At 42.7% G+C, this 12273-nt stretch overlaps 1 protein-coding gene across 8 annotated transcripts in view; it reads left to right on the top strand.

Annotated features, from left to right (window-relative positions):
• Positions 1 to 12273, top strand: part of LOC111960292 (adhesion G protein-coupled receptor L3-like) — a 345871-nt gene that overhangs the window by 311453 nt on the left and 22145 nt on the right. For all 8 annotated transcript variants that reach the window (XM_023982240.1, XM_070437819.1, XM_023982239.1 and 5 more), the window contains 2 exons: positions 7068 to 7288; positions 11653 to 11719. In XM_023982240.1, coding sequence (XP_023838008.1) covers positions 7068 to 7288; positions 11653 to 11719 — 288 coding nt within the window. The remainder of the gene's footprint in view (positions 1 to 7067; positions 7289 to 11652; positions 11720 to 12273) is intronic.

Raw genomic sequence — 12273 nt, 5'->3', positions numbered from 1 at the left:
AATCAGTTATCTGATAAAGGAAAGGAGGAGAGGGAGCCAAATTAAACTATTGAAATGTGTCCAAGGTGTCAGATCTAGTCCTTTTTGGGCCAGTGCCCATGTGTTTTCATTTCAACCTGGCACTTATTTAATCTATTAGTGTTACTGATCAGCTTGAGAGGCTACACACCTGSTTCATCCGGTCTATAATCAGACATGGCTCTGTTCTCTGTATATACGGTCACCAGGTTATCATACCATCATTAACACCAAGTCCCACCTGCAGTAACTAAGGATTTGATAGAGTGGGTCCACAGGTAACAGCTAGATACAGTAGATAAAGGTCCAATGCAGCTGTTTTGATCTCATAATCAAATCCTTTCTGGGTAACATTTACTTACCTCACTGTGATTTTTTTCCAATTAAAATGGTCGAAAACAGACAAAAAATACACTCTATTTACAAACGTATGTGGACACCCCTTAAAATTTGTGGGTTCGGATATTTCATCCACAACCGTTGTTGACAGGTGTATACAATCGAGCACACAGCCATGTGATCTCCATAGACAAACATTGGCAGTTGAATGGCCTTACTGAAGAGCTCAGTGACTTTCAACGTGGCACCGTCAAATGATGCCACCTTTTCAACAAGTCAGTCTGTCAAATTTATGCCCTGCTAGAGCTGCCCTGGTCAACTGTAAGTGCTGTTATTGTGAAGTGGAAACATATAGGAGCAACAACAGCACAGCCGCGAAGTGGTAGGCCACACAAGCTCACAGAACGGGACCGCTGAGTGCTGAAGCACGTAGTGCGTAAAAATTGTCTGTCCTCGTGTGCAACACTCACTACCAAGTTCCAAACTGCCTCTGGAAGCAACGTCAGCACAATAACTGTTCGTCGGGTTCTTCATGAAATGGGTTTCCATGGCCGAGCAGCCATACGCAAGCCTAAGATCACCATGCGCAATGCCAAGCGTCGGCTGGAGAGGTGTAAAGCTCACCGCCATTGGACTCTGGAGCAGTGGAAACGCTTTCTCTGGAGTGATGAATCACACTTCACAATCTGGCAATCCGACGGACGAATCTGGGTTTGGCTGATGCCTGCCCCAATGTATAGTGCCAACTGTAAAGTTTGGTGGAGGAGGAATAATGGTCTGGGGCTGTTTTTCATGGTTCGGGTTAGGCCCCATAGTTCCAGTGACGGGAAATCTTAATGCTACAGCATACAATGACATTTTAGACAATTCTGTGCWTCCAACTTTGTGGCAACAGTTTGAGGAAGGCCCTTTCCTGTTTCAGCATGACAATGCCCCTGTGCACAAAGCACAAAGCAAGGTCCATATAGAAATTAAATGGTTTGTCGAGATCGGTGTGCAAGAAATTGATTGGCCTGCGAAAAGCCCTGACCTCAACCCCATCGAACACCTTTGGGAAGAATTGGAACGCCTAATGTGAGCCAGGCCTAATCGCCCAACATCAGTGCCCGACCTCACTAATGCTCTTGTGACAGAATGGAAGCAAGCCCCTGCAGCTATGTCCCAACATCTAGTGGAAAGCCTTCCCAGAAGGATGGAGGCTGTTATAGCAGCAAAGGGGGGACCAACTCCATATTAATGCCCTTAATTTTGGAATGAGATGTTCGACAAGCACGTGTCCGCATACATTTGGTCATGTAGTGTAGCTTATTAGCAAAGAGCAATTTCTCAAGCAAGAATGTTGCTAGAACTGTCTTGGAGGGGGAAACTGAAAACTCACTGTTATTGGCAGAGAGGTTTGGCATGTTTTCTTATTGSTCTATTAACTMATTTGCCGTATAGTGATGTCACCCGGCTGGCCAAAACTGTTTTCAAAMCGCTCTTACACTGAAAGGGCATTATCATAATTTTCACACTTATTCCAACCTCATAGTGTGGTAATATATAAAACACTGGAAAATCATATTTCTGACTGCACTGRACCTTTAACCAGGTATAATTTTTCATTCCTAATAGTGAAACTTTTGCTTCAAAGTTATTCAGTTCACACAAAAATCCTGGTCAAACACTAAAAAGGCTAGTACTCAACAAACATGGGCTAAGCCAAGAATTTAGTAAATGAGAAAATCCATCAGATTTTACCCTTAACCCTATTGAATCATTATGCTCACGTCTTCCTATTGCAGTATAATCTTATCAGTTAAATTGTTTTTATTTCGCTGTCCTGACTTGACGYAGTACTTTATGCCTGGATCTTGTTATAAAAGATGTCTGGTACTTAAGCATTCAGTGTGAGCTTCACTACAGCTCTCATCTCTTGACGACCAGTTACACTCGAGAAGGCAATTCAGCAGTCCACTGGAACATCAAGGTTTTAGTGTACACTTACTAGGGCATCTGGGTATTTGAAGGGCGAAAAGCTGAAGTACAAGACATGTTGTACAATGGATATAAATTCTGTCTGCTATCTTAATTGGAATAAGTGAACGTTGCAAACGGTTGAGTGTGTTTCCTCTAGAACAAATATAATTGCCGTTCTTAGTCTGTTCTAATTTAGACACCTCAAGTGAACATGAGAACATAGCCTAGGCTATATATTTGAAATGGTTCTGTTTTGAAGCTGTATGTAGCCATGGTTATGAGTAGCACAGTACATGTTCCTCAACTTGTTTTTGGAATTTAYACAACAGGTGGGTCTAATCCTGAATGCTGATTTGGTTAAAACCRCATTCCAGCCGGTGTCTATTCCACAAGTTACCACCGGCTGTGACATTGAAATGTTTGACGTGCAATCCACTGCAAYCCACTGTCATCAGCCCAACCAGACAATTKATAAACTTAATATCCAAGCATCKAGACATTATCTCCCATTTCTTTTAGACTAGCAATTGGTTTTCAATAGCGTGGATTTATAGACCTTGCTGTCTCTCTCTCTGACATTTGCAACATTGTTTCAGTATTGAAATTCGATCTCCAGCTGTACCATAGCAATGAACGTGTTGGGGTCAGGAGTCGGGATGAGACAGACACGCACGCAGCTTTTCTCAGCCAGTCAATCACCAATCAGCATAATTATTATGGATATATACAAAGAAATGTCAATAGAACAGTTAAAATGAAACAAAGTGTAGCTAGGTTGCGGTCTTTCCAGCTTCAGTTTGACATGGTTGTGTTAGYTGTGTTGTTGGCTAGCTCCTCTGAACAACAGTGTCCTGATGCGAGAGCACATTTTCTATGCCGGCTGAAATCGTGCCTCATTAGCTCATTGTTATGAATGTATCCAAATAAATGTCATWAGAAAACAGCTTAAACAAACACAAAAGCAGCTACTTTTCTGTTATTCTGGCTGCACTGTTTGGTGTGACTGTGTTAGCYGTAGTTGGCTAGCTAGCAAGCAAAGGATAAGAACGTTGCCAGCTTGTATGGTATTGGAACATTTAGAACGAACGACTGAGTCGCGTCCATAGATACAGAACAAAAAGACTGAACGACTTGGTCACGTCTCTGGCAACCAAACCGATAGAACAAATGACCAACCGGCTTGGGTGGCAACCATAGATTTTGTGTCGGGACTATATATTGTGGAAGGATAACATAATATGAATAAATTTGTCAAAATAACTTTTTTAATTAAAATATGTAAATCATTATTTGAATAGGTTGGTAACCTGTTATATAAAAGTGATAATGCCCTCAAAGCCAGTGTTTGGAGGATATACAGTGCCTTCGGAAAGTATTCAGACCTCGACTTTTTCACATTTTGTTACGTTACAGCTTTATTCTAAAATAGAGAAGAAAAAAAAAATCCTCAGCAATCTACACACAATACCTCATAATGACAAATTCACACATACCTTATTTACATAAGAATTCTGACCCTTTGCTATGAGACTCAAAATTGAGCTCAGATGCATCTTGTTTCCATTAATCATCCTTGAGATGTTTCTACAACTTAATTGGAGTCCACCTGTGGAAATGCAATTGTTTGGACATGATATATACACTACCAGTCAAAAGTTTTAGAACACCTACTCATTCAAGGATTTTTCTTTATTTTTACTATTTTCTACATTGTAGAATAATAATGAAGACCTCAAAACTATGAAATAACACATATGGAGTCATGGAATAACCCAAAAATATGTTACACAAATCAAAATATATGTTATATTTTACATTCTTCAAAGTATCCCCCCTTTGCCTTGATGACAGCTTTGCGCAATCTTGGCATTCTCTCAAGCATCTTTATGAGGTAGTCACCTGGAATGCATTTCAATTAACAGATGTGCCTTTTTTTAATTTGTGGAATTTATTTCCATCTTACTGCTTTTGAGCCAGTCAGTTGTGTTGTGACAAGGTAGGGCTATCTTYTGTATACCACCCCTATTTGGTAAAAGACCAAGTCCATATTACGGCAAGAACAGCTCAAATAAGCAAAGAGAAACGACAGTCCATCAATAATTTAAGACATGAAGGTCAGTCAATCCGGARAAYTTCAAGAAYTTTGAAAGTTTCTTCAAGTGCAGTCGCAAAAACCATCAAGTGCTATGATGAAACTGGCTMTCACGAGGACCGCCATAGGAAAGGAAGACCCAGAGTTACCTCTGCTGCAGAGGATAAATTCATTAGAGTTAACTGCACCTCAGATTGCAGCCCAAATAAATGCTTCACAGAATTCAAGTATCAGACACATCTCAACATCAACTGTTCAGAGGAGACTGCATGAATCAGGTTTTTATGGTCGAATTGCTGCAAAGAAACCACTACTAAAGGACACCAATAAGATAAATAGACTTGCTTGTGCCAAAAACAGGAGCAATGGACATTCGACCGTTGGAAATCTGTCCTTTGGTCTGAGTCTTTGTGAGACGCAGAGTAGGTGAACGGATGATCTCTGCATGTGTGGTTCCCACAGTGAAGCATGGAGGAGGAGGTATGATGGTGTGGGGGTGCTTTGATGGTGACAATGACAATGACTTATTTAGAATTCAAGGCACACTTAACCAGCATGGCTACCACTGCATTCTGCAGCGATACGCCATCCCATCTGGTTTGTACTTAGTGGGACTATCATTTTTTTTTCAAAAAGAAAATGACACAAAACACACCTCCAGGCTGTGTAAGGGCTATTTGACCAAGAAGGAGAGTGATGGTGGTGCATCAGATGACCTGGCCTCCACAATCACCCGACCTCAACCCAATTGAGATGGTTTGGGATGAGTTGGACCGCAGAGAGGCGGAAGAAAGTGAATAAGTGCTCAGCATATGTGGGAACTCCTTCAATACTGTTGAAAAAACATTCCAGGTGAAGCTGATTGAGAGAATGCCAAGAGTGTGCAAAGCTGTCATCAAGGCAAAGGGTGGCTACTTTGAACAATCTAAAATATTTTTTGATTTGTTTAACACTTTTCTTTGTGTTATTTCATAGTTTTGATGTCTTCACTATTATTCTACAATGTAGAAAGTAGTAAAAATAAAGAAAAACCCTTTAATGAGTAGGTGTCCAAACTTTTGACTGGTACTGTATATATATATATATATATATATATATATATATATATATACATACACACACACACACACACACACACACACACACACACACACACACACACACACACACACACACACACACACACACACAATGATAATTAACACCATGGGATATCTATAGCCAGCACTGACTCTGCCCTCATCTAGACCTTTCTAAGCATCTCTCCCAAATACTCCTTCAGCCAGTTCCTCCCCAGTCCCCCTGGTTCTCCCAGTTACACCCTGTTACTTCACCTGACACAGCTCAAGCTCCTATGTTTCTATCAAATGACCACACACATGCTCCCCCTCACCCACTCCCTTTTCCCCCCTTTCCACCACCCGCCACTGCACTAAACCTCCCATCACGATGTAGAGCAGTAGACTGATCTCTAAACGCTGCAGATAATCTGGATTAGGCAWTCACTGTTTTTAATGACTGTCGCTGGCTGTCGTAGGTATCTGGTAGAGTTCTGCACTAAGGGCAAAGTCATTATCAACAGGGTGCAGTAGGGAGGGTGGTGAGAGGAGTTAGAGGAGCAGTGAAAGGGGGTGTGTGTGTGTGTGAGGTATGCAATGTAAAGTCTGTTCCACAATTAGTGCATTGACAGGCACAGAAAGACACACACCTGCTCTCATAAATGAGAACCCTGCTGAACGATGAACGTTTCCAGACTGTGCTTTTGCCCTCTACTCTTCCCTTTCATGAGATGTGATGGTCTTGATTCACTGGGCAATTTAAAGATCACTCTCCTCATTGCGGTGATGGCCACTGAACCTGAGAGTCATTTAATTGAAACCAATTTCAATGACCGTTGAACAAAGTACCTCGCGTATGACCAATTGCTCCAATAATCTGATCAATTACAGTCGTTGCAAGTACACTGTGTGTGTGTGTGTGTGTGTGTGTGTGTGCACGTGGGTGGGCATGCACAGTGTTGGCGCTCCTTTCCATTCCAGTCTTCTGACACCCGCCTCAGGAACCTATATCATTTCAGAGATAGCTCCAGTTGACTCACAGAATATTGTCTTCTCATCCTTCAGCTCCCATGCTCAACGTCTTAGCTAGTGAACCATGACAACTGTACAACCGCTTTTCCTATTTGCTGTTCTCCACTTTCCCAATTGTACAAATCTTGGAAAGGGTAGCAACAATAACAATGGGGTAGAGGGCATGTAGGGGTCAATTGACAGGTCAGTACTACTCACTCAGTATCAGCAATCAGTCGACCAGAGACGACAACTACACCCAGGAACATATCCAGTTGATGATATAATGCCCTTTTTCATTTGAAGCACGAAGCAACTCTCGCACATTTGAAAAGTCATTAGTTCCTTGTTTATTTATGTCTACTACCTTGTCAAATGCATGAGACTGACGTTTCAGGCCCTAAAGGGCTTTTGAATAATAGAAAATAAAAAATAATAWKAATATGAATATGAATAAAATCATGAGAGAGTAACACCTGTCGTCCGTATTGTTCTTGGAATTTTTAGCTGCACATCGACACGTTTTCTGTCCGACTTTAAGCCAAACGCTTTGACCTTTTGACCTGTACTGTCTCCTCTCCCCTCCTCAGATTGCCTGTGCGGTGTTCGCTGCCCTGCTCCACTTCTTCTTCCTGGCTGCCTTCACCTGGATGTTCCTGGAGGGTGTGCAGCTCTACATTATGCTGGTGGAGGTGTTTGAGAGCGAGCACTCGCGCAAACGCTACTTCTACCTGGTGGGCTATGGCGTGCCCGCGCTCGTTGTGGCTGTGTCGGCCGCCGTCGACTACCGGAGCTACGGCACGGATCGAGTGTGAGTATTTACCGGAACTTGAACCACTGCGTTAGAACCCCATCGTTAGAACCTCGCTGTAGGAACCCTGTCGTTAGAACCATGCCATGCCCACCATTAACCCATTAACTACTAAGGTCTAGATTCTAAAGCAGTGTTGCTTAAACCTCTCCACAAGCACCATGTGTTCCTCTATTTTATATTTTCCAGTACTGGCACACCTGACTCAAACTAATCAGCAAGCCCTTGATTAGTCAAATCTGGTGTGCTAGGGTTCGAATTGAACAAATGTGTGAAACGACAGGGGGTCCTCGGGACCTGTTTGGAAAACACTTCTAGACAAGCGCTTACTTGGAGGCAAGGCTGCTGGTTGCATAGCCAATATGGTCCTGTGTGGCTCAATTGGTAGAGCATGGCGCTTGCAATGCAAAGGATCGTGGGTTTGATTCCTGCTGGCACCACCCATATGAAAAACGTACGTTTCTTTGGATAAAAGTGTCTACTAAGTCACATATATTATACTATAATAACATAACTTTTTGTATTGAAAAAGTATTCCAAAATTAAATAATGGCTTGTGCAAAGAAGTCATCTGTACGACCAGCACCATCTTATGATACACAATGCCAGGCTGTTGGCCATATCTGAACTATTCAATATGGTTGTGATAGGTTCAGTAAGGTTATTCTGGGCGTTTGTTTGGTTAACGGCTGTCGAGATGTAGTTCTGCTGTGCCATTGTTTGTTTTTTTAGAGAAGTTGTTCTTCAGTTTAAGACCAGGGCCTGTATTCATAATGTGTCTCAGAGTAGGAGAGCTGATCTAGGATGCATTGCTTGCTCTTTGGCGTATTAGGCTGAGTTTCTGTATAAACACTTTGTGACATCTGCTGATGTAAAAAGGGCTACTCTGAGACTCTTTATGAATATGGGCCCAGATGAGGGGGTTTCCTGAACGTGTGACCTGAAATAGAAACATCTTGTAGACTATAACAAGGGCACAGAGTTGTTCCTCGTCACATCACCAAGACAAGAAAAACTCCTGTCCGAACACTACATTTGATTTGCACATTTAGTTAGTCAGTTTAATTCTCACATATTCACACAGCCATGCGGATTCGGCTGACTCATTTTATTGAGTAAAAACAATTTGTGGTAGTCGTTAGCCTCCAACGATATATATTTGGCATTGCTGCAATAACTAATGCTCCTCGTCACCCCTTAATAATGGACCTGAGCGGTTATTCTCAAACAGAACTTCTGCTGACTTGACAAAATGTTTAACAGTGGAAAATGCAAGCTCAAACGCTAACCATAGCCGTGTGAATGTCAAGCCGTTGTGGTTAGCGTCTTTAGCATTCACATAACTCCCAATTAACTGAGGGAGCAATAGATGGAGAGATTGGGGAGAGGGGGGAAAGCGCTAGACGGAGACGAAGAGAGCAAGGTAGACGGCGAGACAGTAGTCKTCATAGGTTCTTCTGTTTCCCCGCAGAAGATGCTCAAGAAATCATTTGATTTGCTCTCGCGCTTCTCTCTGAAACATGAACCAGCCTTCCTAACAATAACACAGAGACACCGTTCCTCTTTCACTAAACCTGTAGCCAATCGAAAACATCATATAAACCAGCATCAGCAGTTTGCTCATGAGATGTTTTATCATGCATGTCATTCTGTACATGTTCATGTGCGCTTGTACACACCACGTGCACACACACACACCACGTGCACACACACACACCACGTGCACACACACACACCACGTACACACACCACGTGCACACATACACACACACACCACACACGCACATATACCATGTTATACCATAAGAAGATGAACTCACTTCATATTCACAAATGACAACATTGCAACCAAAAAAGGCACCTAGCTCACATTTCACCATAAATCCTTTACTTGGTCATATATCTGACATTAATAATGACAGTTTGTTAAAACTTTAAGGGACATTCTATCCATTTTGCAATAGACAAACTGCATTTAGACAACTTGGCGTACCTGGAGCCCATCATGAGAGAGAGAGAGGTCGTGACTTAAAGTCTCTTTAAGTTGTCTCGTCTCAGTAGTGCTTTTCTCTCCCCTCTCTACAAAGTGTCTCTTTGAGCTAAACTAATGTGTCAAGTTGCTGTGAATCAGTGTCACCGACGTGAGTACCCAACACTAGACGTTGGGAGAGAAAAGGCGACTCTGTCTTATCGGGGAACATAGGTCCCAGGTTTCTATTCCCTTAGCTTCTACACCAAGAAGATGCTGAGGAGATGGACACCAATACAGCTTCAGCCTGACACAGGCAAAAATAGATAGACTCAAAAGGCAACACAGAATTCTGGCATGACTGGAGAGGACAGGAGGCAGGGAGGCTTGCTGGTTCACGCACTAAGGCAGAAATGACAGCCATTACCTTAAAAATAAATCTGCTTTTCTGTGATCAGACGTGGTAAAAAAAAAGAAACAATTTAGCGTTCAGCAGAATTTATTTTGACTACTTGTGTGTGTTTACATCATCTCTAGACCAGGGGGAGAAGTATCAAGTCCCAGTAATACAAAATGAACACCCACTGGCACCCAAATGGCACCTTTGACCAGGGCCCATAGAGCTCATACGGTGCCATTTGGAATGCATGCATTGTTTTCTGTCTCTGTATATTCTGGTTATATATATTTGGACTTTTATCAAGGCATCGGGTTGTGATCGAGCATGTTAGTGCGTGAAGTATTAGCAAAAACCTGGCCAAGGTTTTTGAGCTTATCACTTCAAGTCTAATAACGCTACAGACATTTTATATAGTTGAAAAATTGCATTGGGGCCCGTGCCGTGTGAAAATGTCCATGAAATGAATGTAAGAAAAATGAATCTCTTTTCAGGTTTTCTTGAACACTCACTATCGTAGTCTGGGATATGAGGTGACAAGTTGTAATTAAATCTTGAGTTGCATTGTCAGGTTTCCTCCCTGTGTTTGAGTATGGCCTGCGCTGTCCGAAGCTAAGTGCGCACTCCTCTTCACACTTCAATCTGCCTTAAAATGCTATTGAATTACGGCTAATTCACTGCCACTTCCATTTTGCCTCTTTGTCATCCAAATGACAACAGAGTAGGAAACTGTCATTTCCGATGGCCAAAAATGGAGGTCTTATCGCGCGGTGCCGGAGATTAAACTATTAATAATTTAGCCGGAAGGTCATGAATCAACTTCATTTTTGTCGCTCGCCTTCCCAGTATTACCTTCATCCCACATCTGCTCCCATGCGCTCTCATATCTGGGCCCGTTCGCTTTCAATCAACCAACTAGAGTATAGTAACTGCCATGGAGAAGTCAAGCAAGCGCACGCTGTTGCATTGTTAATATGGTAATGTGACAGGGAGAGTGGTTCATTGGTTAACATGATGAGGCTGGACAGTTCATCTAAGTCTCTATGGCGCTTTTCACACTGCCGAGCTGAGGCGAGTTGTACTGAGCTGGCCTGGTAAGACATCCACTTTAGTTGCTGGAACTGTGCCTGAAAGGAAAATGTGATAAGAAAATGTATCTGAGTTAGCAAAGTATGGTTTGGGTCGGCACAATAGTGTGAAAATGGTATTAGTGTCTGTATGGTTGAAGTCCATTAAATTTATAGTSAGTCAAATCAGGAGGTGAGTTGGGAATGGAATTAAATTAAGGGGATGGAATTCCATTAAGAAGTTCCGAATTTCCTATTATTTTCTGTGCAAACGTTTCGAAGCATCAATTCTGTGCTACTATTCTATTCCTTATATGGAATGAACCTCTAACCCAATGAACATACCAGCTGCACACAGGATCATATTAGAGAAGTAGGGTGAAGTTGACGCTGATCCTGATGTAGTTGAGCTTTTTCTCCGCTAACGGTTAAGGTTAGGATTGGGTACCTTAGCAGACGGTCTTATCCAGAGTGACTTACAGGAGTAATTAGGGTTGAGTGCCTTGCTCAAAGGCACATCGACAGATTTTTCACCTATTCGGCTCTGGGGTTCAAACCAGTGAACTTTCGGTTACTGGCCCGGCACTCTTAACTGCTAGRCTACTTAGGGGAAACTTCAGCCCGGAGCCACATTAGAGTTTTGTCCTTTGATAACACTGTGGTGACCATCACAGCCAATAAGAAGTTATGACACTGAAACCACCCAAATCCTCCCTCCAAACCTTCATGTAACCCTCATGTAACGGTCATAACTCTCCTACCCCCTTGCGGGCACTGTGTTTGAAGTGCTCATTTCTCTTTGTCACTCCAGCCTCCATGTTGATGTATGTCCTGTGCGTTTCTCTCATCTCGCTCTCGCTCTCTTCTCTCTTCTCTCCTCTCTCTTCTCTCGTCCTTTCTCTCTCTCTTCTGTCTTGTTCCTCCCCTCCAGGTGCTGGCTTCGACTGGACACCTACTTCATTTGGAGCTTCATAGGACCGGCAACCTTGATAATTATGGTAAGCGTCCCTACTTTCCCACTACCATACTATCTCATTAACCCTACTTAGCACCTCAGGGCACCACTTAAATGGTCCAGAGAGAGCTTAACATCCACTTTCCACCGTAATATAAGCCACTGCTGGTCAGGTGTCATGGCGGGAAATGGATGAGGATGTGAATTGTGAATTATTCCAGTTAGTCGCTTTTTCCCGCACAGCTGACAGAGATGTCTTTGGTGAGGGAGAGAGGAGAGACGAACACTGCTCAGTATTCAGTCTCCGAGTGATCCCGCTCCACGATAATGACTGATTTTCACCCAGAACTTCCGCCTAGAATCATACGCTATCTATGCTGCTACTTTGTACCTTGAGGCACAGAGATGGGACACAGACTCAGTAACGTGCACACAAGCAGACACGCTGAAACCGCATAAGCATATAGTGAGGAAAAATACAAGGACTCCGTCTGGAAGCGTTGTCCCTCTAGGAGGTCAGCTTTTAGCTGATTCATGTTTGAGGCATAAAAAATGATAACAGCAACAATTCTGATGCTCCATACTACTATTTGGTTT

This window comes from Salvelinus sp. IW2-2015, linkage group LG37, assembly GCF_002910315.2.
Source record: "Salvelinus sp. IW2-2015 linkage group LG37, ASM291031v2, whole genome shotgun sequence".
NCBI classification, from domain to species: Eukaryota; Metazoa; Chordata; class Actinopteri; order Salmoniformes; family Salmonidae; genus Salvelinus; species Salvelinus sp. IW2-2015.
The sequence above is the reverse complement of the archived record's forward strand: the minus strand, read 5'-3'. Positions and strand labels throughout refer to the sequence as shown.